This window comes from Corvus brachyrhynchos, unplaced genomic scaffold (genome assembly GCF_000691975.1).
Source record: "Corvus brachyrhynchos isolate BGI_N302 unplaced genomic scaffold, ASM69197v1 scaffold68, whole genome shotgun sequence".
NCBI classification, from domain to species: Eukaryota; Metazoa; Chordata; class Aves; order Passeriformes; family Corvidae; genus Corvus; species Corvus brachyrhynchos.
Genome location: NW_008240039.1, coordinates 2,220,458 through 2,244,268, shown reverse-complemented (window position 1 = coordinate 2,244,268; position 23,811 = coordinate 2,220,458). Strand labels below are relative to the sequence as shown.

General features: G+C 47.8%; 2 protein-coding genes across 5 annotated transcripts in view; both read right to left on the bottom strand.

The window, feature by feature from the left end:
• Window positions 1-700: 700 nt before the first annotated feature.
• On the bottom strand, window positions 701-15,159 carry MMP23B (matrix metallopeptidase 23B). 2 transcript variants are annotated; one of them, XM_017744060.1, is made up of 10 exons: window positions 9,326-10,232; window positions 8,710-8,794; window positions 6,673-6,785; window positions 5,973-6,106; window positions 5,177-5,316; window positions 3,867-4,034; window positions 3,080-3,244; window positions 2,754-2,864; window positions 1,775-1,901; window positions 701-1,293 (listed from the first exon to the last, which is right to left on the bottom strand). In XM_017744060.1, the coding sequence occupies exons 4-10, from the start codon at window positions 6,038-6,040 to the stop codon at window positions 1,119-1,121; spliced, it is 954 nt and encodes a 317-aa protein (XP_017599549.1). In that variant the 5' UTR covers window positions 6,041-6,106; window positions 6,673-6,785; window positions 8,710-8,794; window positions 9,326-10,232; the 3' UTR covers window positions 701-1,118. The 2 variants fall into 2 exon arrangements, with proteins under 2 accessions (XP_017599549.1, XP_008639396.1); XM_008641174.2 differs by lacking the exons at window positions 5,973-6,106; window positions 8,710-8,794; window positions 9,326-10,232 and adding an exon at window positions 10,438-15,159.
• A 1,773-nt stretch (window positions 15,160-16,932) lies between these two features.
• Window positions 16,933-23,811, bottom strand: part of MIB2 (mindbomb E3 ubiquitin protein ligase 2) — a 39,308-nt gene continuing 32,429 nt past the window's right edge. For all 3 annotated transcript variants that reach the window (XM_017744051.1, XM_017744052.1, XM_017744054.1), the window contains 5 exons: window positions 23,236-23,466; window positions 21,776-21,954; window positions 20,572-20,756; window positions 19,775-19,840; window positions 16,933-18,168 (listed from right to left, as the gene is read on the bottom strand). In XM_017744051.1, coding sequence (XP_017599540.1) covers window positions 17,927-18,168; window positions 19,775-19,840; window positions 20,572-20,756; window positions 21,776-21,954; window positions 23,236-23,466 — 903 coding nt within the window. In that variant the 3' untranslated portion in view covers window positions 16,933-17,926. The remainder of the gene's footprint in view (window positions 18,169-19,774; window positions 19,841-20,571; window positions 20,757-21,775; window positions 21,955-23,235; window positions 23,467-23,811) is intronic.

Genomic DNA, 23,811 nt, shown 5'->3' with positions numbered 1-23,811 from the left:
CACTTTGTTCTGGGAACAGGGAGATCTGGAAAACACCACATTTTCATGCAACCACAGCTGGGCACCAGGCCAGCAAGGGATTAACTCAAATCCTAAACATTTTATCAGTTTCAGTACGTTCTGGAGAGTTTTCCTGGGTCATGTGCAACATGGATGTGCTGCAGTTGTGGCGAGTTGGGAAAGCAGTCTGGTTGTTTTCCTGTGGAGGAAGACAAATCCCTGTTCCCCTCTGAAGGAGAAACAGCTGAAACATTCCTGATTCCAGAAGCTTCCCCAGGAACCCACTGAAAAGCAGGAGTGCAGGGAAGCTCTGAAGGATTAAACCATGACCCCACTGCATAGTTTGGCTATGACATGGAATGATTCCCTTCCCAGCTTCCCTGCCCCCAGCTTTGCCAGCCACTCCTAAGCTCTTTTCCAGCTGGATGTGGCACTTTTACCTCATTCTGGCTGCCTGGAGGAGGAAACCACCTCATCTCCCCCAGGACTCAAGGCTCAGACCCCTCAAGGACCAAGCTCTGAGCACTAAATGCCTGTTTGGGATAAGAGGAAAACCCACAGACCACAGGAAAGCACTTTGGGGGAAAAGCTTTGCCGTGGATCCTTGAACTGAACATCTTGGAATGGACAACTGAGGAGCAAACCAGGGTTTGTGTGATCCTCATCCTTCTGACCAGTGAAAGAAAAGTGAAATTAAGGCTTAACCTTGTAATTTCTTCTATTGCACTGCACCAGGGTGTAAAAAATGGCAGGAAAACATTCCCAGAGTATAAAACTTGTCCTTTTCCTGCCATCCCAGTGTTCTGGGGGCTGGGGCAGAGGCTGCTCCTGGATTGTAGCAGTTCACAGTGCCCCACACAGCTCTGTCTGACACTTTTCTTACAAAAACAATGGTTTTTAATCCTCTGTACAGCAAATAGTTGATAAATTCTTTGTCATTAAAACGAATCTGGAAGAGTTTGACATCCCAGTAACAGTCTCAGAGTCTCTTTTGCTCAGGGTACCGAAGCAGCTGATGGAGAATTCAGTTGCACTACTGGAGATTAAAAATAAAATGCCAAAGAAACAATTGGAAACAGAAGCAGCAGGAACTTGGAAGGGCTCATTCCAGGGCTGTGTCAGTGCTTCAGTCTGATTCTCCAGGAATAAGTAGTCAGGATTCTTTCTTTTTTCTTCACTATGCAAGTGTAAGTTCCTTCATTAATTGCATTTGCAATGATGCTCATGTGATCTTCATTTAGGGATAAATAACCTGGATATGAATATTCCAGAAGCTCCTTATCTTTGTACCAGCTGTCAGAAGAAAAAAATAATAGAAATTAAACTGAATATTTGTGGTAGGGGTTATTTCTACTAAGAAATTTTGCTGAATAAGTGTAGAGCAGAGACTTTAACAAAACACAGTTGAGGTTTAGTCTGTATTTCAGGTGGAGAATGAGGTTTAACAGGGCACAGTCCTGAGTCTAAACCAACTCATGGATTTGAGCCAACCTAAATTTTAGATACATCCAGAACCTGTTCATAATTTAGTAACAACCAATTAATTATTAACTGAAAGGCTAAATTTAAATTTCAGGTTTTTCTGCAGAATATAGCCAGGGAACTTGGCTTGATGGTAGGAATTAGCTTTGTGCAACAGATACAGATTGGATTTTATCCTTTTTAAGCTCCAGATTATAAACTCCATTCTTCTTTACCCTGCTTTGTCATCCTTCCTCATGGTTTTTGGTGTGTAGAGTCTGCTAAGGCCTGGGAGAAGGGACAGAGCACTTACTAGACTTTGCCTTTTTTATGGATGATCTTCTGCCCACAGCGGAAGGTGACGTTCCTGCCCTCAGAAACTGTCTTGGTTTTGGTCCTTGGTGGGGGCAGAGTGGGGGGCACCGTTGGAAATGGGAATTCTGTCCAGGGAGAGAAGGAAATGGCAAAGTTAACGAGCTTTAGCTACCCCAAAACACTTTCACAAAATCATCATTTAAGGAGCCTTAAAAGTATTCATTTAGAAGTGCCTTGTTCTGAGCAGTTATTGGACAGACAAGTAACATAATTAATGGGCAAAGATAAAAATTCTGTGGTGTGTGAACTGAGGTGGATAAAAATCAACTTCCCCCTTCACAGCTATGGAAGAGGAGATGAACAGGCCAGTGCCTGAAAAGCCCATGGAATATCTGGGTTTGTAATTATCTGATTGCATCTTTCATTAATGTGGTCTAAAGGAGTATCTCTGTGCTGAAGAAAGAGGCACTGGTTAAACAGGACATCCTAAGGCCAGTAGTATTTATCTGAATTTAATTCCACAGCTGCAGCAACTTAACCTGGTCCTGCATTGATTCCTCATCTGGATCCATAACCTGAGACTGGATCAGGTGATTAACATCCCTTATCTCCTGTTCTGTGGAGCAGCTCCAGTCCAGCTGTGCTGGAGCTGTCCTTTGTCTTGTTTCTGTCCCCTCCCTGCTTCAGGACCTGCTCTGCAGCCCCTCTCTCTGCATGGCTATTCCCTGGCTCAGCTACACCAGAGAGGAATGGGACAATTTAATGTTCTACTCCATCAATGTTTAATTAGTCCTCGTTCCAGGCCTGGATCTGGACTCAGATGTACAAGACACCATCTCTGTTGTGCTGCTTGGAGTTGGATCACTTGTGTCCACTGAGTTCTGGCGTGAAATTAAGATCCTCCCTATCCCAACCGCCCTTTTACCTCCTCCCTCTGTGCAGCCCTCACCCCAAATCCCAGAAAAACCCCTGGATACCGTAGCAGAAGTCACAGGTGGACGGGCAGTGCTTCTTCATCAGCTTCCTGCGCTTCTCACAGAAGCCTTTTTTTGCCCACGATGGGCACATAAATAACCTGTCCTTACAGCCTGAAACAGGAGGAGAGGAGGTGTCAGAGGGGCTGGGGGAGATGGAGAGACCCAATTTAGGTGAAATTCGTCAGTTTGTGCTCAGAAGGAACAACGTGGAGCTGGGATGGGGAACGATCTAAAGCAGGAGCACAAGAGCTGGAGGTGGGATGTGACACCATGAGAGCTCCACAGCATCCAGGCAAAGCCCTGCAGAGCAGATCCCTGCTCCTCACCGTAGAGCCTGTGGATTCCCCACACCTCATCCTGGGAGATGGTCTTTTTGCCAGTCAGGGTGGCGTTGATGTGCATGAGGGCGTTGGGGTTCAGGGAGTGCATGAGGCCCAGGGCGTGTCCGATCTCGTGGGCTGCCACATGGACCAGGTCTGTGAGCCAAACTCCTGGGGGAAAAGGAAAACCAGCTGGAATTGTGTGTCATATCAAAGTACAACTGGTGTACAGCTCTGCTTTATCCCACAATTCTTCCTGGTGGAAAACCAGGGGGAAGATTTCAGCAGTAGAACAGGCAGTGTTGTCCCAGTTTCATCTTCTCCGTAGCTGCTTGGGCCCAAACAGAGCCAATTATTTCCATGTGCTTCTAATTTCCAGCAGCAGGACCCAGAGCAGTGCCAGGCTCCAGGAGAGCTGCTCTGGACCAGCAAAGTTTGACCCAGTGCAATAGTGACCCTCCTCACTTTGTTTCCACAGCCCTGAGCTGAAGAAATGGGATTGGGAAGATTCCAGTCTGAAAGAGGTTTGACCTCTGCATCCCCCACAGCGTGGAGTCAAACTCAAGCCTCTTGGCAGCACCCAGCACGCGGATTTTAACTAAGGATGTGGTTGAACTATCCAGTAATTCCACTAATTCCAGTAATTCCAGCAAGAAATGGCCCTGCCACCGCACAGCTGGAGGAACGACTTCCAAACCCACAATAAAATCCCAACTGTTTCTGTTGTCTCTTTCCCAGATCAGGCAAATCCCAGACTAAATCCCAGGCCTCCACCATGTGCTCCCTGTGTTACCTTTCTTCCAGCTGAACCTGGTGTTCCCCAGGATCCAATACTCATGGTCATCAAAGTGGATTTCTCCATGGGGTGGGAAGAAGGCGTGGGCCAGTTCCCCCGTGGTGCCATCGAAGCAGTGGTGGGTCAGGGACTCCAGGCAGTCCGTGTGGTTGATGGAGTAGAAACCTGTGGAAAAAGCAGCAGGTTGAGGGGTATCCAGCAGGATCAGCCTGCCAGGAAGCCCCTGGATCACTGGAAAGGTCTCTGGTGGGATCCCAGGTTTTTTCCAACCTCCAGAGCCACAAAATGAAGGATAAATGCAAAGCATTTCTCAGGACTGACAGCAACACTCAGCCCCGTGCTGACCCTGGATTTAGAGCTGCTCCAGTGAATTTGTTTTCCAGTGGGGAATGCTGAGCTCCTTTTGCAACACCACGTGGAAATGATCTTTTTGAGGGAGAGGCTGGACAGAGCTGATAACCCCTGGATTGCTCCATTTTGAACATAAATAAGCAGATGCTTTGGAGTCATAGCTGCAGCAGGATCACAGTGGATCCTGAATCCCTGGAATTGGGCACTGGGAGCTCCAGGTGGTGGCAGGACAGAGTCCTGGGAGGAACATCACGTCCTGCAGCACCAGAGGGGAACGTGTTGCAAAATGAGGGTGAATCTGCCGGCTGTGCCCTTGGCACAGGGAATCTTGTGCTTCACACACAGAAATCCCAGACAGAATTGACATCTGGGCTTGAGGCTGAGCAGGAAACACCTCAGCACTGACCTTTTCTAGGCCCCAGGAAAACTCAGGAGCAGCCACAGAGCACTTGAGGGGAGGAGGGAAGGGATGGAGCAATGACTGCACCAGTGGGACCAGCGAAAGGGAGCCTGAACCCACCAACAGCTGGAATCCTTCACCTGCTCTGTGGCTCTGTGTGACCCTGGGGCTGTCACTCCACCTTCCAACACTCGGTTTCACCATCTGTGGAGTAAGAACCTGTGGATTCTTATTCTCCTGTGGCTTTCCCCACCTGTGGGATCCCACCCCAGAATCTGAGGATTCACTCTTGGCAAATGCCTGAAACTTCCCAACCACCATTCACAGAAAGTGTGAATTGTGACATTAATATTTCCTTGAGCAGACAAAAGCAGTTTTCCTCTGCCTGCCTAAAGGCAAAAGGACACCCCAAACCTTATCCAAGAGGCGCTGCTGAGTCCACACAGCACGGGAGGGCTCTCCTGCCTCCCAGCTCCTGGATTACACACTGGAATTGCTGGAGTTAGCACACCCCACAGCTCCCTGCCCCAGCTCAGGATCCCGGGGGGGGACTCACCAATTTTGAGGTCACTGGGGAGGTGCCGTGGGACCTCCCTGAAGCTGAACGGGGACACCTCGCTCCACATGCGGAACGCGGCCGCCAGCCCCCGGCGCGTGTCCCTGGCGCTCAGGAGGTTCCTTGGGAAGGACAGGATCCTGCAGGGACACACAGGACAGCCTCAGGAAAACACCCCTGGCTCCTCAAACAGCTGGAGGCTCTCCAGGGCTGCTTCAATCAAGGATTTCTCCAGTGTTTCAAAGCACTCACTGCAAGAGGTTCGGATCAGGAGTAGCTGGAGCTGGATGTTAATAATATTTAATAAAGCCCCCAGAGGGGTGAATAAATTCCTGATATTCTTTACAATCACATGTTCTGGACTAACTCCAGCTTTTGTTCTTCCTCTCCTGCACAGGTTCTCTTGGAAAACTGTTTTTATCCTGATTATGTCCCAGTCTGCTGTGCAGTGTCGCCAGAAGAAGAAAGAGCTGCATTCCAGCAGCAGGGAATTCTTGCTCCTGACCCTTGGGCTCCCACAGATGTGCAGACACTGGTGTGGAATACTGTCAGGCAGCACTTCCAAAAGGGTTCCAATGGATGTCAAAGGTTTGATAGGAAAACAAGTTATTTCCTTGGAAAAAATCCATAGGAAAAGGAGTTATTTCCTTTGAAAAAAATTCTAATCCCTCAGGATAGAGACTCAGAAGAGGTTTTTGCTTAGGCCACAGGGCAAACTCTGGGAAAACTCCTGGTAAAAGCTGGAAGAAGCCCTGCTTGGACCATGGAAATGCACGGGTGGCTCCTAGGAACTTACCTCGTCCCACAGGAAGATCTGCATTCAGGGAATTGCCTCAAGTGGAGCAATTGGGAAAAGCTGGGCATATTCTCTATCCCCTCTGGATGTTTTTTAGCTATGCTGATTATGTTCTCCCCTCGTCCCAGCACATCCTAAAGGGAGCAGAAGGTTTCGTATCAAGCCAGGCTGTTCATGAGGGCAAACCTGGGCAATGAAGGCTCTCACGAGGCTGAGCCTGTTTGGGATGAGCACAAGGGGAAGGAGTAGAGCCTTCCCTCACCACGGGACTGTCATCAAGGGCTTTTTATTGTTTATTTGTCAGCAGGCACAGTGAGAGAGATTCCTAAAATCCCTCGGCACTGAGAGCCCTGCAATCACAGAAATCCTGGGGTCACATTCCACCAGTGATCTCCCTCGGCGCGGATTTCGGTTCATACAGAGCTCTTAAAAAACCACCAGGATGACAGAACTAATCCTCAATCACGACCTTCTGAGGGAGGTCCCTGTTGTGGGGAGTCTGAATCTTCCCTGAACAGTTCCACTCCAGTGAGAGGTGCAGCATTTGTCGAAATATTCCTGCGGTGGAGTGGCTCCAGCAGCTCTCCCTGCCCTGGCACACGGCTCAGCAAAAGCCTCAGGGCCAAGATCCAAAGCCATTGGATACAGCAGGAAAAGCTCAGGCCCCAGGATCATTTTTGGGGCTCATTCCAGGCCTTACTTGTAGGTGAGGTTGAAGTGGTCCCACTTGAGGTGCCCCGGGGTGATCGTGTAGCGTCTGCTCCGCGCTGGGGGCCGAGGAGGAGCTGGGATGTGCAGGGCTGAGACATCTTCCTTAAAGACAAAACAGGAGGTTGGAGGAGATGGGAGAGACTCCAGGACGGTGTAGAATAAAAACTGTGTGAAACAGGACACCTGGGGGCTGGGGAGCACTGCTGGTTCTGCCTTGGGGGTATGGAAGGGATGAGACTGGTCCTGCATCATCCCAAAACAGCCACTCTCCTCCTGGAGAGCAGAACTGAGGCCTCAGGAGGCTCCTGGCCACAGCAAGTGCCGCAGCTCTGCCTGGAAAGTTTTCATTTCCTCCTCTCTTTGCCACAGAAGAAATGTAAATCTGGAGAAATGACTAAAACAGGCAGCTCTTTGTGCAGGGAGCTCTTTCAGAGAGCTGTGCTGTGCATCTGAAATGCCTTCAAAGCAAACAGGAGCCCTGGAAACCCTGGAGTGCCTTTAAAGCATCGAACAGCAAAAGCCATCACATTTTGTGACACGTCTGACTCCAGCTAGAAAAGCCTTTTAGTACCTGGAGGGAAATGAATGGGGCCCAACAGGGTTTTCTGGAAGTCTTCCAGCTCTGTCTCCCCTTTTTGGGGCTGAGACACTGAAAATCTCTGGGCTCCAGAGGCACCAAGAGCCACAGACAGTGGCCATGGTACAGAAGCTGCACCACGAGAGTCTGTCCGGCCTCACAGCACATTCCACAGGCAGCAAGAGCTGTCTCCAGTTTCCTCATGGAAGAGCTGAGGCCCTGGGAGCCAAAACAGCACATCCCTGCTGTCACAGCAAGGCAGGGGCGAGAGAAGAGGCCTGAGGGGACAGCTCCTGGTCCTGCCCGAAGCACGAGCACCTTTCCATGCCTTCAACAGGCTGGCGCAGCTCCCAGCAGGAAACCTTCTCCTGCTCATGTCTGACAGCCCCATTTCCTTCCATCCTGACCTCATCTCAGCACCTTTCTTTCCTCCAAGGACAGATTTCAGTGTTCCCTGCAGCTGGCTCACCCTCAGAAACCAGCACCACCTCTTAAGGACCAGGATGGTGACAGAGCTGGGAGCCAACACCTCCCTGCTGGCTGCAGATTTTGGCAGGGTTTGGATCCCATTTTTTGGTTTGCTCAGCTCCAGGCCTTGCCCCTTCCTCCCTGGGCACGTGGGATGTGGGTCACTGGCTGCCGCCCCTCTCCCTTCACCCCCAGAGGGTTTTAGCTCTGATTCTACTCTGACAATGCCATTTTTTTGGGCTAAGAAAGGAAAATTCTGCCTCCTTTTGAGCAGCACAGGCAAGGTGGAGGATCTGCTGGAGCTGCAAGAGGAGCCAGGAGGAGATTAGCTCATAATTACAGCGTAATAAGGTATTTTCCCCTTTTATTTTTCTCGAAGTTCTTTCAAGTAGAGGAGAATTATGCAAATCCTCCCTTTGTTGTTTTCTCCAGGATCCGTGCCAGGATTGGGGCTGGTTACACATTTATCCTGGCATCAGGATTACTGGGAATTCTGTCAGTCTCCAGAAGACTCTGACTCAGGAGTTGTTAACTTCACACTGGGGTGAGCGAGGTGTTAAAGCTCCTCAGGGTTTCTCTGTCCTCGTGCTGGATGTTCTGGCAAAGCTGGGGCACTCTGGATTTGCAACCCAGCCTCTACAACCCACCGACCCCACAGCTGGTGCCATTCCCAGTTTCTGGGGCACAGGGAGCAGCAGCACAGCCCAGTTTGTCTCCTCTGGCTGTTAAATCCCTCCAGCACAGGGGGAATCCTGAGCTCTCCCAGTCCCCTGGGACAACTCCAGCCAGATGGAGCCTGCTGGCTTCTCCTTCTGCAAGGAAAACTGCAGCCCCAAGGGAGGAAAACGATTTCTTTTCTACAACCACTGAGCATAAAAGCTTAAAGCCATTAGTGCTGAATGGACAAAGGGGGGAAATTAAAATAATGTCTCAGTTGTCCTCAAAATCCAAACCAAGGAGATCAGAGCATCAGTCACTGACCTGTGGGATCCAGAGAGGTGCCGAGGGTCGAGTTCTTTGCTCAAACCTGGGCTCTGCTCTCCTCCAGGCTCTGTTTTAGCCATCACTGGCACAACAAAGATGCTTTTAATTAACAGAAAGTGTCGGCCAAATGAATGGGGGAAGGGTGGGGAACCACCCAAAGGCTGCAGCTCAGGCCTGGGGGTCAGACAGCAGCGCAGTGACCCAGTTAAAAATCCCCAGCACAATCAAAGGATCTGGCTGGGTGCCAAAGAGCCAAGATTTTGGGGATATATGGAACTGAAAAGGTCAGACACCCCCAGGAAGAAACCCAGTGAGCTGTGGGTTAAGGTCTCAAATACTCCAAATGTTTGGGAGATACTGGAAGGAGAGTATTAAATTCTCTCTCTCAACAATATATATATTAAAAATATATATAAATTCTATCTACATATAAAAATAATAGAAATAATATATAAAAATATATAGAGATAAATTATAGATGTAAGATCAATCTTATATTAAAATAAGATAAATGTTGTAATAAGATAAATTTTATGATAAAATAATACCAGTCATATATATAATAATATTAATTATATATATAAAAATAAATGAAAAATTTAAAAATACATACATATATAAAGGGAGACACTGGCCAACAGCCCTGCTCTGAATTATTCACCCTGTGCACTCAGACCTCCAGTAATTTACTTCACTGAACTGTAATGACTGTAATTAATTCCCTTCTCCCTCCCAGCCATGCAGTTCCCCTCAAGCCAAACAGACACATCACTCTGAATTAGGACCAATTAATAACAGCCTGAGCATGTGATGCAAATGAAGGGGGTAGTGCCAGGATGTTCATACACACAAAAACCAGGAGAGGATGTACCTAAAGATTCTTTTTTTAAATAAAATTCAAGGCTAAAATTAAGCTAAAGGAAAAAGTGAAGATCAACTTGTGAGAGTCCCAGAGCTTTGCCATGGTCACCTCTGGATTCAGTGTCCCAGCACATCCCGCCCAGGGATGGACCACAAAACAGAGGCAGCCGAGAGTTCTGGAGGTCCCAGCTTAGACCCCACACCACAAAGCCTGGAGTGCAGGGAAGCTCAGCTCAGCTCAGCACAGAAATCCCAATCCAGGCAATGCCACATCAGCCTGGGCTGGGCAAGTGGGGAATCCACAGAACAGCCAAAGCTCCGAGGGAAAACCACCCCAACCTTGTGTGAGTTCCCTGTTTGCTTGTCCCAGGCTGCACACACAGCTCCAACCCCCTGATTCCTCTGGGATGCACAATTATCTTCTGGGATCCTTTGCAAGAAGAGGGGGCTCAAACAGCCCTAAACACATCTTGTCGCCTTCTCAGACATTTCTCTATTTAGATCTTTTTAATCTATAGATCCATTTATCTACTGACATCTATTTCTCTATTCAGATCCATTTATCTACAGATCTGTTTAGATCTACCCTCTATTTAGATTTATTTAGAGATTTATTCAGATCGATTGATCTATTTAGATATTTACATATTTATCTCTTTATTTAGATTAGATCTTTAGATATTTATCTCTTTAGATTAGATCTTTAGATATTTATCTCTTTAGATATTTATCTCTTTAGATATTTATTTAGATATTTATCTCTTTAGATCCCAGCCTCTAACTGCAACACACAATCACCTCTATTTGACACCCCACACCCTACTCCCCTCCCAGGCGTTTGAGAAGCAGATCCCTTCTCCTCACCTGAATTTCCTGAACTGCAGCTCCAGCTGGATATTCCACAACCACCAGCAAAGCCAGCGCAGGGAACAGACACAAAAATCCCACCGTGGTTCTCCAGCCACTGCTCTTCTTCTTGTCCAGGGACAGGGAGCTTTTCCTTCTGCCTGCAGAAAGTTGTTCTGCCTGATCCATGTCGTCCTTTAGGAGTTTTTGGAAGGAGATGGGACAGGCACTCAAGACATTCCCTGCACAGAATGCATCTGTAATCCTTGAGCTCACATTTGGAGCGTTTGTGAGTAGCCCTGCAGCTACTGCCAGAGCTGTGCAGAACCAGTGGAGTTTCAAAAAGCTCTAAAAAAAAAAATTAAAAAAAAAAAATAGAAAAAGGGAAAAAAAGTAGACTTTACATTAAGCCTCTTTCCAATGTGCCAAAGATTCTCTCAGGCTCTGCCAAGTGGGATCATGTTACTGCAGCTGAAAGTTGGGCTGGCGGAGCAACAGCAGCAAAGTGAAACAAGCTGGGGTGGACATGAACTCTTCTCTTTAACTGTGTCATCAACAGAGGGCAAATCTGCAGTTGTCAGCTTTATGGAATGAAAAAAAAAAAAAAACCAAAAAGCCCAGGGGAGGGGGCAGCAAGAGGAATCCAGAAGGGCAACATCACCCCCTTGGAATGTGTCATTGGGGATGCTCAGCGTCATTTGTCACGGGCTGTCCTCGGGAGCGGATGGAAAATGAGATGCTGGAGAGCAGGCTGGGCTTGTCTGCTTGGGAAACTGCTCAGGGAGTTACAAACTCACACAAAAGTAAACACCAGCCCCTCTTCCATCAAACTTGGCTGGGGATCTGCACGTTTCTGGTGTAATTGGGTTATCAAGTGTTTTCGGAATCACGCTGATTTGGGGTCACAAAGACTGGCTTGGAGGGGTTTGTCAGCTTATCTTAAGCTGGGAGGTTCTTTGAGGCATCTCCAGGCACGAATCAATTCAGGACTTTCTGAAAAAGCTTCCTCAGAAACTCTCAGGTTTTCAGAGACTGCTGCACTTTTCTGTCTGGTCCTGAGGAGAGGTGAACTCAACCCCAGTTCTGCCCAGGCAGAGGAAAAGAACTCTGCAAGCTCCCAGTTCCACCAGCAAATGCCAGGGAGGGGGAAGGTCATGTAAAAATTCCTTGGGGGCATTTGAAAGGGTTCAGAAAAGCCTTGTAATTTTAATAATGAAAAAATGCTTTAATTGGAATATTTTCCACCCTAGTTCATAATCAAGCCTGCAGCATTTTATAAGTTTCATGTATTTTCAGACTAAAGCCAGCCTGGAGCTTTTAAACAACTCAGGATAAATAAGGCCAGGGAGTCTGGGTGTACAATTTCATGAACATTTTCCTTTTCAATTCTCACCAAGAAAAACCACCACAAAGTGCAGCAGTCGTCCAGACCCCAGGAAAACGACAGGATAAGGAGTAACAGGCAAGGAAGCAATGGATAGGATTACAAAGGGAAGCTGGAAGCAGGAGGAAGAGCACAAAGCCAGGGTCCAGGGCTCTCCCTCCTGTGGAATTGGCTCCCCTCAGCTGCTTGCTGCAGCTTTCTAGGGATGGTTCCTCCTTCCCCAGCAGCACCACTGGCAGAAGGAATGTGCCTGTGCATGACTGAAAAAATCCTTCATCTGGAGCTCCAGGGAGAGATGCAAATGCAGCCCCGTTTGTGGTTTGAGCTGCAATCACAGCACAAAGGGAGAAACTCAACTGATCAGTGCCCTGAGTCCCCGAACTCTCAAAGTTTCTTTTAGAGCCTGCAGATGAGAACAGATTGAGAGGGGAGTCTTGAAGGAAAAACCTGCCTTGGAATGGGGCTCCAAACCTCCAGCCAAGAGCTCTTCTCCAGTAAGGCAGCACTGGCTTGAAAGAAAAATATTGTTATCAAACACAGAGCTGGAAGAACATTGAGTTTCAGTCACGGAACAGCTTTAAGTGCCTCTGCCTCTCCCAGAGCCAGCAGGACTCAGCAGTGCTCGAGGGAGATTTTAATTTATGCTCTGCACACCCACCTCTCCTCCTGCCAGAGCATCCCGGTCCCTCGGGGCAGTTCAATGTCCCCCAGTCCTGACCCAGGGCAGGGCTTTGTCCTGCACCTTGGACAGGCTCCGAGCCCAGCTCTGGGCAGGTGAAGAGACTTGCCCGAGGTCGCTGTGGAATCTGGCAGATCGGGAACCTGAAACCCTCCAAGCACCCACTCACTGCCTCATTTTTGCGAAGGGGAGCACGGGAGCATGAGCTTTGAAGCAGAGACTGGGGACTCACACAAGCACAGCCTGAGGGGACCAACAATTTCCTTCATAACGTAAAGAAAGTTAAAGTTTATGTAAAATCCATCTCAGCACAGCCCCTTGCAAAGCGAGTGCACAGAGCTTTAGTAAAACGCGTTTTTAGCACCTCACTGTTTCTGAAAACTTCTCCATGCAGCTACTAAAGGTTAGCACAGCCAAGAAAACCCTTTTCCATGAGTCACTGAACGATTCTGAATGGGAAGAGACCACGCTGCACACGATCTCTTTTATCTTGTGCTGCCTGAATGGGAGTCTTGGGCTGCAGAGATGATCCACGACCTCTGCGACATTTTAGGATCCTGCTCCCCTGTCAGGTTATCCCTGGATGGATCAGCAGTGAGAGCAGGGTTTCTTGGAAAGCACTTTGCTTTCTCTCCCCTCATGCTGAGCATGCACTGTGCCCATCCACACCGAAATTCAGCACACCCAACCCCACCAAACCCCTGGCTGCAGAGCGCTCTCAAAATGATTCAAGTTTAAGCCAAATATTTGCTGAGAAACCAGCTCAGCAGTAAGGCCAAGACAAACCTCAGTTTTTAGGGCAATGAGAGTCAGATGAGGAGAGCTCCTCTGCTGAGGCACTCAGGACTCCCAGATGCAGCTGGTGGAGCTAAAGGAGCCTCAGGATCTCCTTGCTGTGCCCACCAGCAATGCCCCTGATAAAGTCCCTGCACCTCTGGAGCCAGCAGGGCACAGAACCCTCAGCTGGAAATACTCCCCACACTTTACCAGGCAGCTGCTGCTGCAGCTCCAGAGTTCTGCTGAGTTTTAGAGGTTCTGGAGTGCAGATATTTGGTTTGGACTCCAGGCAGGATCTGTCATCCTGACTATATTTGGACAGCAGAAACATTCCTGGCGTTGGTTTGTGTCTCTGAGCAGTGGAACACATGACACTGAGGGAATCCATACGGTGTAATGGGGAAAGGGGAGCGAGGCAGGGCACGGAACTGACTCTGCTTTGTCCTCCCTGCGAGCAGCAGGACCTGGATTCTCCATTGTAGGGAGCTGGGATTTTCCAAGCCAACATCCAGGGATGCACATCCCGAGCTCTGGGAAGCAGCAGGCTCCGAACAGCTGTCGGGAGGGAAGGAATGTTGCATAAAACCCACAATGGGCAACGAGGGGCCGTGGAGAACATGAAGCACGGGCTCGTTTGCACAACACGATGCACTCCCCTTGTTCAATCACCTCAGCCTGGCTTTGCTCTTTTCACTCATTTGCTGAAATGTTTGGTTTAAAGCAGGGCTGTGCATTAACACACAACACATGGCTCCCTTCCCCAGGGCAGCCTTTAGCTCAAAATTAAGTATTTTTTCACCTCTATGGATTATTCTTAGCATTTCTCTCCTTTCCTTTGTTCAGCCTCCATGAAATGTTATTTTCAGCACTATTTCCAGTATCTCCACTCCATTTCTCAGGACACTGGCACTGCTTCATCCCAGTCCCCAAAACAACACAAAACCAATCTATGACAACAAATATTACAACAAAACCTGTGCTAAGAGATGCATCAAGAGAACAACCACCAGTCTGACTGTCCCAAAGGAACCTCACCTCTCAGGAAACCTCTTTATTTATTCAGGGCTAAGAGCCTGCTATTCATCACTGGAACAAAACACTCCCATCAGCTTCCCCTGCTGGGATTTGGGAAATCTGCACGGAGGTGGGGAAAGGAGAAGAACTCAATATCTGATGGCTCAAGGCACCAGGAGCAAGATTTTCATCTGCAGGGCACTGCTCCAAAGCCAGGCCACAGGGAATGTGATTTACCACAGAGCAGCTCCTCGGTGGCCCATGTGAAAGGAATCAGGAAACCCTCACAGCCCTTCCTTTAAAAAGCACTTACAGATTTAGCCCTTCAGCTCCCAACTTGGGGGGAAAAGAAAACAAAACCAACAACCCAACATTCTTGCGTGGTTCCTGTGGGAATGGCACTGAAAATTTGTGCTTTTTCTGTGGGTTGTAGGCTAAAAAAAGGGTTTTGTGTGCTCTAACAGGGAGCAATGCTCCCCAGGGAGGGGGAGAACAGGAATGTTTGGGGCCTGAAGAGAATTCTCCCACTTTCTGTCCTGCAGCCCCTCGTGATCAGCATCTGCTGATGTTCCTAGAAAAATCCATGCTCTGATGAATAACAAATGAGCTGAAAACAGCTCCAGCTGGCAAGGAAAAAGGAATATTTTGCTTAACTGTCAGTTTGAGCTGCTGCTCACAGAAGGGCCTGCACTGGCCTGACCTCGCATTACACGGAGCCCTGACCCCAGGCAGGAGCTCAGCACTGCAGTCCTGGCCACGCAGGGAGCAGAACTTCAGGGATAAAATCAGGGAGAAAGGTTTCTCAAACCACAGATAACAAAGTGAATCCACACTGAACTAAGAACTGCTTCCCTGGGTGGGGATATTTTTGTCGCTGGTGGGATGTATTAATAAGCTGTTATTAATATTATTAATCCATTTGGGGGTGGACCAATGCTCCTGGAATCCTGGGAGCAGCACTGATTAATGGGAACATAAAGGAGAGATGGGTTCTTTACCTGACTCTGCCTTTTAACTATTTCCCTTCTCTCTACTCCCTCAGTGCCTGTAAAACACAGAATTTTGGCCACACTTCCAAACAAAAGATTTAGAAAATTCTTGTGCCAAGTATGAGTATGAGCTGACCTGTTAAAATTGAAGTTGTACACCAGAAAAACTTGGGAATATTGAAGGCCCAGAGACACATCCAGGAGATGGCAGAAGCTCCAGGAACTCCTTTGCAGAGGACCCATCCAAGCCTCCTTTTTGGGAGACCAGCTGGTCACAAACATCAAGCAGAAAGCTGCTCATTACCCACACTAATTAACCAATGATGGTATTTGCCTTTAAAGGAGCATTTCCCACTGCTCTGGCATCTCCTTCCCTCCCTGCAGCAGCAGGAACAACTTCCCTGTTCCTATAACCAGCAAGAAATCGAAAACCCAGCAAGAAATCCAATAGGAAATGGGCAGAAAATGATAAAAAGATCTTCCCCCACCTCTCCTGTCTCACGAGCTCTCAGCAGATTTGACACAGGTTTATCAAGGAAGATAAACCAGAACTTCCCTCTCCCTTCCAAAGCCTGAGCTGAGCCCAGTGTGGGGGGCAAAGTTTGCCAAAAACATTCTTGGCACAAAGGGGCACCTGCTGCCTTCTGCCACCTCTTGAGTTGAAAACAGATAAAACATAAAATTGAGGGGAGCTCTTCCCTCCCTTCAAAATCTGTTTTCATTAGCCAGGAAAGGAAAAAAAAAATCTCTTTTAAACAACTTCAATTTCCTGCAACAGCTGCACAGCTTGGAAGTCAAAGGCTGCACTCTTCCTACAATTTTTTTTTCCTTTAGGGAAAAGAATCACTTGGAAGCCTCTCTTCATTTAGCACCCAAAGAAACCATCTTAAAAAAATTAAGCAGATGCTCCATGTTGTTTTTCCTGAATAAAAGGACACCTTTGGAATGAGAGATGAGAATTGCACAACAGATACTGAACATTTTGCCACCTCTGTCCCCTCTCCCCTGGTGCCAGCACAAATACAACACACATGGTGAAATATCCTTCAGCATTTTGGATTTATGGGGAGGCTTGTGAATTAATTATTCTTTAAAAAAAGCTTAGCATGGGGCTGGGGTAATAAATAGTGTGCAAAATGATTCCCTTGTACCAGCAAGTGGTGGATAAAAGCAGCTCTTACAGGATGAAGTTGGCTCAGATTTGTACTTTTTGAGAGCAGCCTTTGCAGAGCACTTTTGTTTTGCTGCCCCAGCAAAGATTTTGGGGAAATTTCTGACTTATTCCAAAGGGATTCCCATCAGCATGAACTTCTGGGAAAGAATGAGAACCTGCACCTCTGGTTTTTACACCAAAGTTGATTCTGAAATTCAGCTTTATGTTATTTGGGTGTTAAGTACGACCCAAGCAAATAATTTAGAGGTTAAATCTGATCCATTTTCACAGATTTTAAAAAAAAACACCTATTGAAACTGTAACAAGCTCAAGTGAATATTTTGGTAAGTATTATCTCTAGGAGGAAAGAATTGGTGAAATAACTTTCTCAATACACCACAGGGTTGTAAGTAATAAATATTCCCATAACCACCACACATTCCACACAGTTCAACATATCTTGAAAAGATTTGCCACCTCTTTGCTAACGAACAAAGGGAGCAGAGGAACACAGGAATCAGGGTTTTTTTTGTTTTGTTTGTTTAAATATTGCTTTCAATACGTAACAAACAGGAGGTTTGGGCATCATTGTGTCACCAGAGATACCCCCCACACAAAGAGCCACACTTCCACCAAAATTTACTTTACAGGATGACTCAGTGGATAATAATTCTTCACTCAGTTGGAAAACAGTACAGCTGAATTCAGAGTGCAGCTACTGTTTGTACATTCATTTTTAATGCTCAGGAAAATATATACTTTTATTTTATTAAGTTTTGCTGCAAAACAAAGAAACAAAAATGAAATCCCTTTTTTTCCCCCCCTCCCCCCATATCTTAATTATTACTATTTATTTTCTTTACACTTTGATTGGAGTATTTAACACCTGCCTTTGGCATTATGGATAGAAAGCTCAGGAGTCTCTGAACACACGGTTGTGCCAAAAAAAGAAAAAATAAAATAAAATATGGAAGAAGAAGAGGAAGAGTGTCACTTAGAGGTCAGAAATATTTGTTGTAACAGATTTTCTCCAATCAGTGTTCACTACTTTTTCTCTAAGGCACACGCTCTGTCTTTAGGACCTCCTGACATCCAGGTTTGCCTCTCGGTGCTGTTGTTGAGCCCCACGGGTTCAGAGGGGGCTGATTTGGGACATCACCTCCCTGTCCCTGACATCTGGGAGAGCTGATCCCCGGGATCTCCTCAGGAATTGAGTGGGAGCTCCCAACAGTCCTGGAGCTGGATGCCTCTGGAGCATCTCCTGGGGAATCTGTTCAGCTCTGCTCTGGAAGCGTGGCTGGGTCAGTGGTGGTGGTGGATGAGCAGCACAGGTGAGGGGCTGTCCCCTCCCTGGGACACCACGGCAGAAGGGCCTCCTCCTCCTCCTCCTCCTCCTCCCCCCAGCACATCCCTTCTGTGCTTCCCTCTCTTTTTTCCAGGGAGCCAAACCCCTCAGAGCGTGACAGAAGGGAAGCAGAGGAGGACGTGGGGCCGGGGGGAGCGAAGCCTCCTCAGACAAAGATCTGGATCCTCTCCCGGATGGCCTGGCGGCAGATGGGGCACACGGTGAGGGCAGAGCTGCAGTCTGGGCACGAGCCGTGGCCACACTGGAACACCAGCTTGATCTGGTCGTCGATGCAGATGGGGCAGGTGATCCTCTCCTCCATCTGCCGGTAGCGGCTCTGCAGCTCCTCCATCAGCTTCCTCTGCTCCGTGGACTCGGAGCTGGGGCTGCACTCCACCTCTGTGCTGTCTGTGGGCAGAGCACGGGGTCAGAGCAGGGTTAACCACGGGGTTCTGCCCCTCAGCAGCAGCATTTCATTCACACGGCACTCTCTGCACTGAGTCTCATCCAGGGATTAAATAAAAAGCCTTGGGGTGATGCTTTTTACAGACTGTTGCCTTCCTCTGCTGACTTGCTCAGTGGTTTGGGTGTGTTTGGGGTGGTTTGGTGGTTTGTTTTTTTAATCCTGTCTGAGATTCCTGCCTTGGTGCTCTGGAATATGCTGCTCCCTTCAAGTGAAAATATTCAAAGATGGTTGATGTTCTCACACTGTGTTCTCCCACCTCCTGGTCACACTCGGGACTCAAATTTCTGGCTAAGAAATGGCTAAGAAATGTGTGTGTGTCTTTCAGGATGAGAAAAAGATTCAGAACAAACCATGTGAATGACTTGTGTTGATTTTTATGCACATGAAGCTACGCAAGTAAGAGTCATTTGGTCAGCTCTGTGAAATGAAAGAATCCCAAATCCTGCCTAACTGGAGCTTAGGTAAATATTCTCCTGGTTTCAGCTCTCACTGCTCATCTTCTGCTCCTGAATCACTGATTAGGCAGCTTTACACTTCACTTCAGATGTCCCTTTCCTCAGCATTCTGGAATTGCACATCAGTGGTGCAAGAAGTGATTTCAAATCCTCTCCTCAGGGACAGGGAGTTTGTCAAAGGCAAGCACTGAAGACATCACTGCTGGGGAAATCCTGCTGGTATTTGAGAGACCTTGATGTTCCTCCTCCACTGGAAACTTGCCTGCAAATGTCTTATTTGGAATTCCCATCATTATTTTGCTGCCAGTCTGCAGCAAAGACAAATGCTCCTGTCCACTGTCAGGTCAAAGTGGTATTTTTGGCATTGTGCAGCTCCAAAGAGGAGTTCTGGCTCTGCCAGCTGTGCATGCCCAGTGCCATGGGACTGATTCCTGCTTTTTTCCCAGGCATCAGGTGACAAGGCTTGAGCCTGACTCCAAAAAGGAGCCCACAATGCTCAGTCACATGCAGCAGGACACACAATTAAACCCTCACGTGCCCTGAGAGTGATCTCAGCCCTCACAAGCACTCTGGGAAAGGCTTCAGTGGCAAAAACAAACCCTGCTGACATCACAACTCATCCTGACACTGGGAAATGTGGGCAGGAGACAAATCTGTTTGAAACTGGGCTAAAGAGCTTTATTGAAACACTGGGACATGCCAGCCCTGCACAGACACTGATTTCAGCCCAGGGACAAGTGAGGCTTGCACAAGATGTAATTTTCCCTCCCTCATAAATTTTCACTGTTAAATCACCCCATGTGAGAACACACTGGGGAACCTGGGGTTTGCTTTCACTACACAAAATAAGCCAGGCCCAGGCAAAGCTCCCTTAAATGTCCTGTCCTGTCTATGCAGTTGAGCTTGGCCTGGGTGACCTGAGAAAATCTACTTTTTTTCTCTCTAAAGGTGGATAATGCACACACACACACACACACAAAAAGCCAAAAGAAATGAACTCTCTTATTTCACTGAAAATCACTGATGCCCCTCAAACTAACACTGTGCAGGACCCTCCCCACAGCCCTGATCAGCAGCAACTGCCAGAACATACCTTGTTTCAGTTTTTTGGTTATTGTCACTTGACATTTGATGCACTTCTTCATCCTCCTGGAGCATTCTACCACAGGTGACACAAGGAGAGATGACAATTAAGGCCACAACAGACTCAAGAATATCAGATTTGTACAACCTGAGGCCTCCCTGGGTGAACTGAGGATTGTTCCTGCATGGAATGAGGTCACTACCTGCTTCCCAAGCTGTGCCCTATTCCCTTGTTTAATTTTCCCCAGGTCAGCAGCAAACACAACACCTTTAAATCCTCCCTGCTCTGTGCCACTGGAGCTGCTGCACTGATCCCAACAGCTCTGGGGGAAAAGGATTAAGGTCTGGCACAGAGTCCTGACCAAATTCCCTGTGGTCACACTGTGCCGTGTGAGATAAACTTGCTGACAAGTCTGAGCAGGCTGCCCTTAAATCAGCTGAAATGCAAAGAGTTACAAAAGCCAGAGGAGAGGGAAATCCTTCTCAGGAGGTTTCTGAGGGATGAAGCACTGACAGCCAGAACTGAGGCACCTGGCTCTCCCTCTGAATTGCCCAGGCATCTCTGAGCCCAAGCAAAGCTGCCTGGAGTCCCAACCAGCAGGTGGGCAGAACATTCTGTGTTTTTCAGAGATAACTTTGGCTGTCTGAGATGCTGCAATCAAGCTGGGGTTGCTTCAGGACACAAACAGCACAATAGCTCTGTGTCTAAGCAGGGCTGGATTTCTGACAGGGCAGACAGGGAGGCTGGGTGGGGGAACAGGGAGAAAAAAAATTTTAAAAAAGGGGAAAAAATCAGTGTGGACTCACCTTCACACACAATACTGTGCTGGCATGGGAAGAAATGGATGAGCAAGGCCAGCTCTGAGCAGACCAGGCACTCTGTGGGCACTGCCACGCTGGAGACACTGAGGTTGGTCATGGTGTTGGGCGTGGTGTGCACACGGCGAAGGCTGCAGGTGATGGTTGAGCTCTCTGAAGAAACCTGCCGTTCCCTGCAAGCAGGAGCCAGCAGGAAATGTGAGCCACAAGCTCCTGCAGCAGTGGGTAACACTGAACTGATCCCTGGGAAACACTCCTCCAAGAGACAGAGCAGCACATGCTCAGGGAGGATAAACCTGGGAACCTTCCCTGCCCTGCTAGGAACAGCTCAGCTGGGATCCTGACTAGTTCTGTCCAAAAAGAAAGGAAAAGAGCAGGGATCTCGAATATTTACACTAGTTGAAACTGCTCTTTTGGAGGTAACAGTAAGGTAACAGCACAATCATCTGCTGAAACCAGTAATGAGAAGTGCCAGCCTGACAAAAATGACATTTTTTAAGCAAAAAGCTCAATCCAACACATACTGAACTGACAGAATTCCTAGGGAAGATGCTAAAGGGACACATTTCACCTGTAATTTGCAGTGGGCCAGAAGCATGGCCAATGGCAGCACTGCTGGGTGGTTCCTCCTCCAGCAGGAACAGCACTGAGCCTGTGCCCTCAGATCAAACAGAACTCTGCTTTCATGTTTGCAAAGTCAAAATCCAAACAAATGCTTCTCAGAACCCGAGCAAAAGCCAGCTTTGACTTGCTATACTGTCCCTTTGGCATCTTCTCAGCTATTTCTCTTATCAGCTTCAAAACAAGTGTTCATCTAGCCCTGGAATAAATTCTGTGGGTTTCGGTGCCCACTCTTTTGTCACACTCTCTTTAAATATCTGTCAATGAAGAATCAAATGAAAGTAAAACAGAACCCAGGATTACTCTGCAAAGTTGCTCTTGGCCTCAGTGGCCAGGCTCCTCTTGGCCTCAGTTTGCATAGAGCCACATTAATCTGCTTTTCCCAACCCTTCCAAACTCAGCACACACCCTCACATAACCCCTCCAGAAACACAGGGCAGTTCCAGAAGAAACAGGAGGTGCTCAGGGTGACATCCAGAGCGTCTCAGAGAGGCTCCATCACTCCTGGAGCAGCTGCAGAGACACCAGAGCTGGGGAAAACTCTGGTTTGCAACCTTTACCTGAGGCTTACCTGAATTTCTGTGAGAAGTCTTTGACAATCTGGATGATCCTTCCATCTGTAATGAGGTCCAAAGGAGACTTTCCCCGATGATTTGCATAATTAATGTCTGCTCCTTCTTGTGCTAAGTAGCAGGCAATGGCAGTCCCAACATTCAGCTCCACATTTCCCAGGAAGCCAGAAGCCTGCAGCTAAAAGAAGTTGAGAAACACACTCTGTCAACAGAAGCAGCTTCTGATCCTCTGCTCTGATTTGTACCAAAATTTAAATAAAGTCTTAAACCTTGTGCTTAAAACTTGCAAGTGCAACTTTTTGAAAACACACAAAGATTCTTTCAGTCTTTATGTAAATAATGGGTTCAAATCTTGCATTTCAGGGCCAGGAGTGCCTCAGACTGATCCTACCTGGTGATAATCCCTACAAATCAGAGAAATGGGCATTCACTTCTCCAGGGAGTGAAAAGGAAGAAGCTGAAGACTCCACAGAACTGGTGAGCAGCTGCTGCACAGGGCCCTAAATGACAGCTATTTAAAGAGCCAAATTTTGATGTGCATGATCCCAAACAATTTGAAGTCAAGTCACATATTCCACTGACTTAAAAGACCAGAGCATGTCAGCCAGGGCAAGTAAAATTAGATGTGAAGGAATCTACAGCGTTTAGAGATGATGTTACTGTAAATAATACTGGGAATGACATGCACAGATCCCTCTTTAGGACTTCCTGCAGCCAGAACCTCAGACCTGCACTTGAGCCATCAGCTCCTGGTGGTTTGGTAAGGAGCAGGATGGAAGAGCAATGCACTGTGCTTTTCCAGACAGCTAAAAAGGAGGAATGGGTGGTTTCACTTACTCTGATAATTTCAAATTAAATAATAATAATAATTTAAAATTTTATGCTGGATTTTCCAATGAATTAAATTATCCCCACACCTTTGGCCTATCCTGCAGTGATTTCTAGATCTTTATGTCCATGGATACAGAGCAGCACAGAGAAATCCAGTTCAGGCTTTGTAACAGCTTCCCCCTTCTCCTTCAGCCTGCTCCATCCCCCCTCTCTCCCTGCTGTACATCTGCAGATAACTGGGGTGTCTGTGGTCAGCTCTCCTCATATTTTCCATGCCATCAGACAGAAATGAATTGCTGTGGTTCTGGGGCATGAATTAAACCCAGGAGTCTCTTGGCTCTGCAGCTGAATTCATGACCTTTCTCATGTCAGGAAAGAAGTGCACAATGCTCATAAAAATATCAGAGACAGCTCTGAATTGCTGTCTGACTATGTCAACTTTCATGCTATAAATTCAGGAGGATCTATTCCTGCTTTCCCACAAGCAAGGTTTGTTTCCATGCTCCCCATCTGTACCGACTTTGGAGTTTCCCTACCTTCCTTCAACCCCTAGACCCCACAACCCGCTGCTGTTGTACCATGGAACATTTCCCTGCCCCTTGGTGCTGGAATTCTGCTCCCAGCTCACCTTGGAAAGGAGGGAGGCCCCCATGTCCCCCTCCCGCTTCTCCATGGCGAGGGCCATGAGCTGCTGGCGCTCCAGGGCGATGTGCATGGCCGTGTCCCCGTCCTCATCCTCAGCATTGACATCGCTGCCCTGGCTCACCAGCAGCTGCACCATCCCCACGTGGCCCTGGATCACAGCCAGGTGCAGCGGGCTCTGGTTCCTGTTGTTCTTCAGGTTGACGTCGCAGCGACCCTGGAAAAGCAGGAATTGCACCAGAGGGAGTTGTGGCTGCTGAGCGTGGCTGGAGAACTGGGAGTGTGATGCCTTTTCCTGGTCTTAAAATCAAGAGTCGTACCTTGGTATTTATTTTACCTTGGTATTTATTTTACCTCGGTATTTATTTTAAGGATCCTTAGGTGCACACGTCCAGGTCATGTGCATCGAGATGCACCCTGCCTGAGTATCCCCAAAGATCGGGTATATCATTACAGGTGTTACTAATTAGCAGATCTATCACAGATTCCCCAATGAGAGGCTCAAGTGAGCCCCCCTCCCCAAGGAACCTTCCCCTGGATGGTTCTATCTTGGTTTACAGAA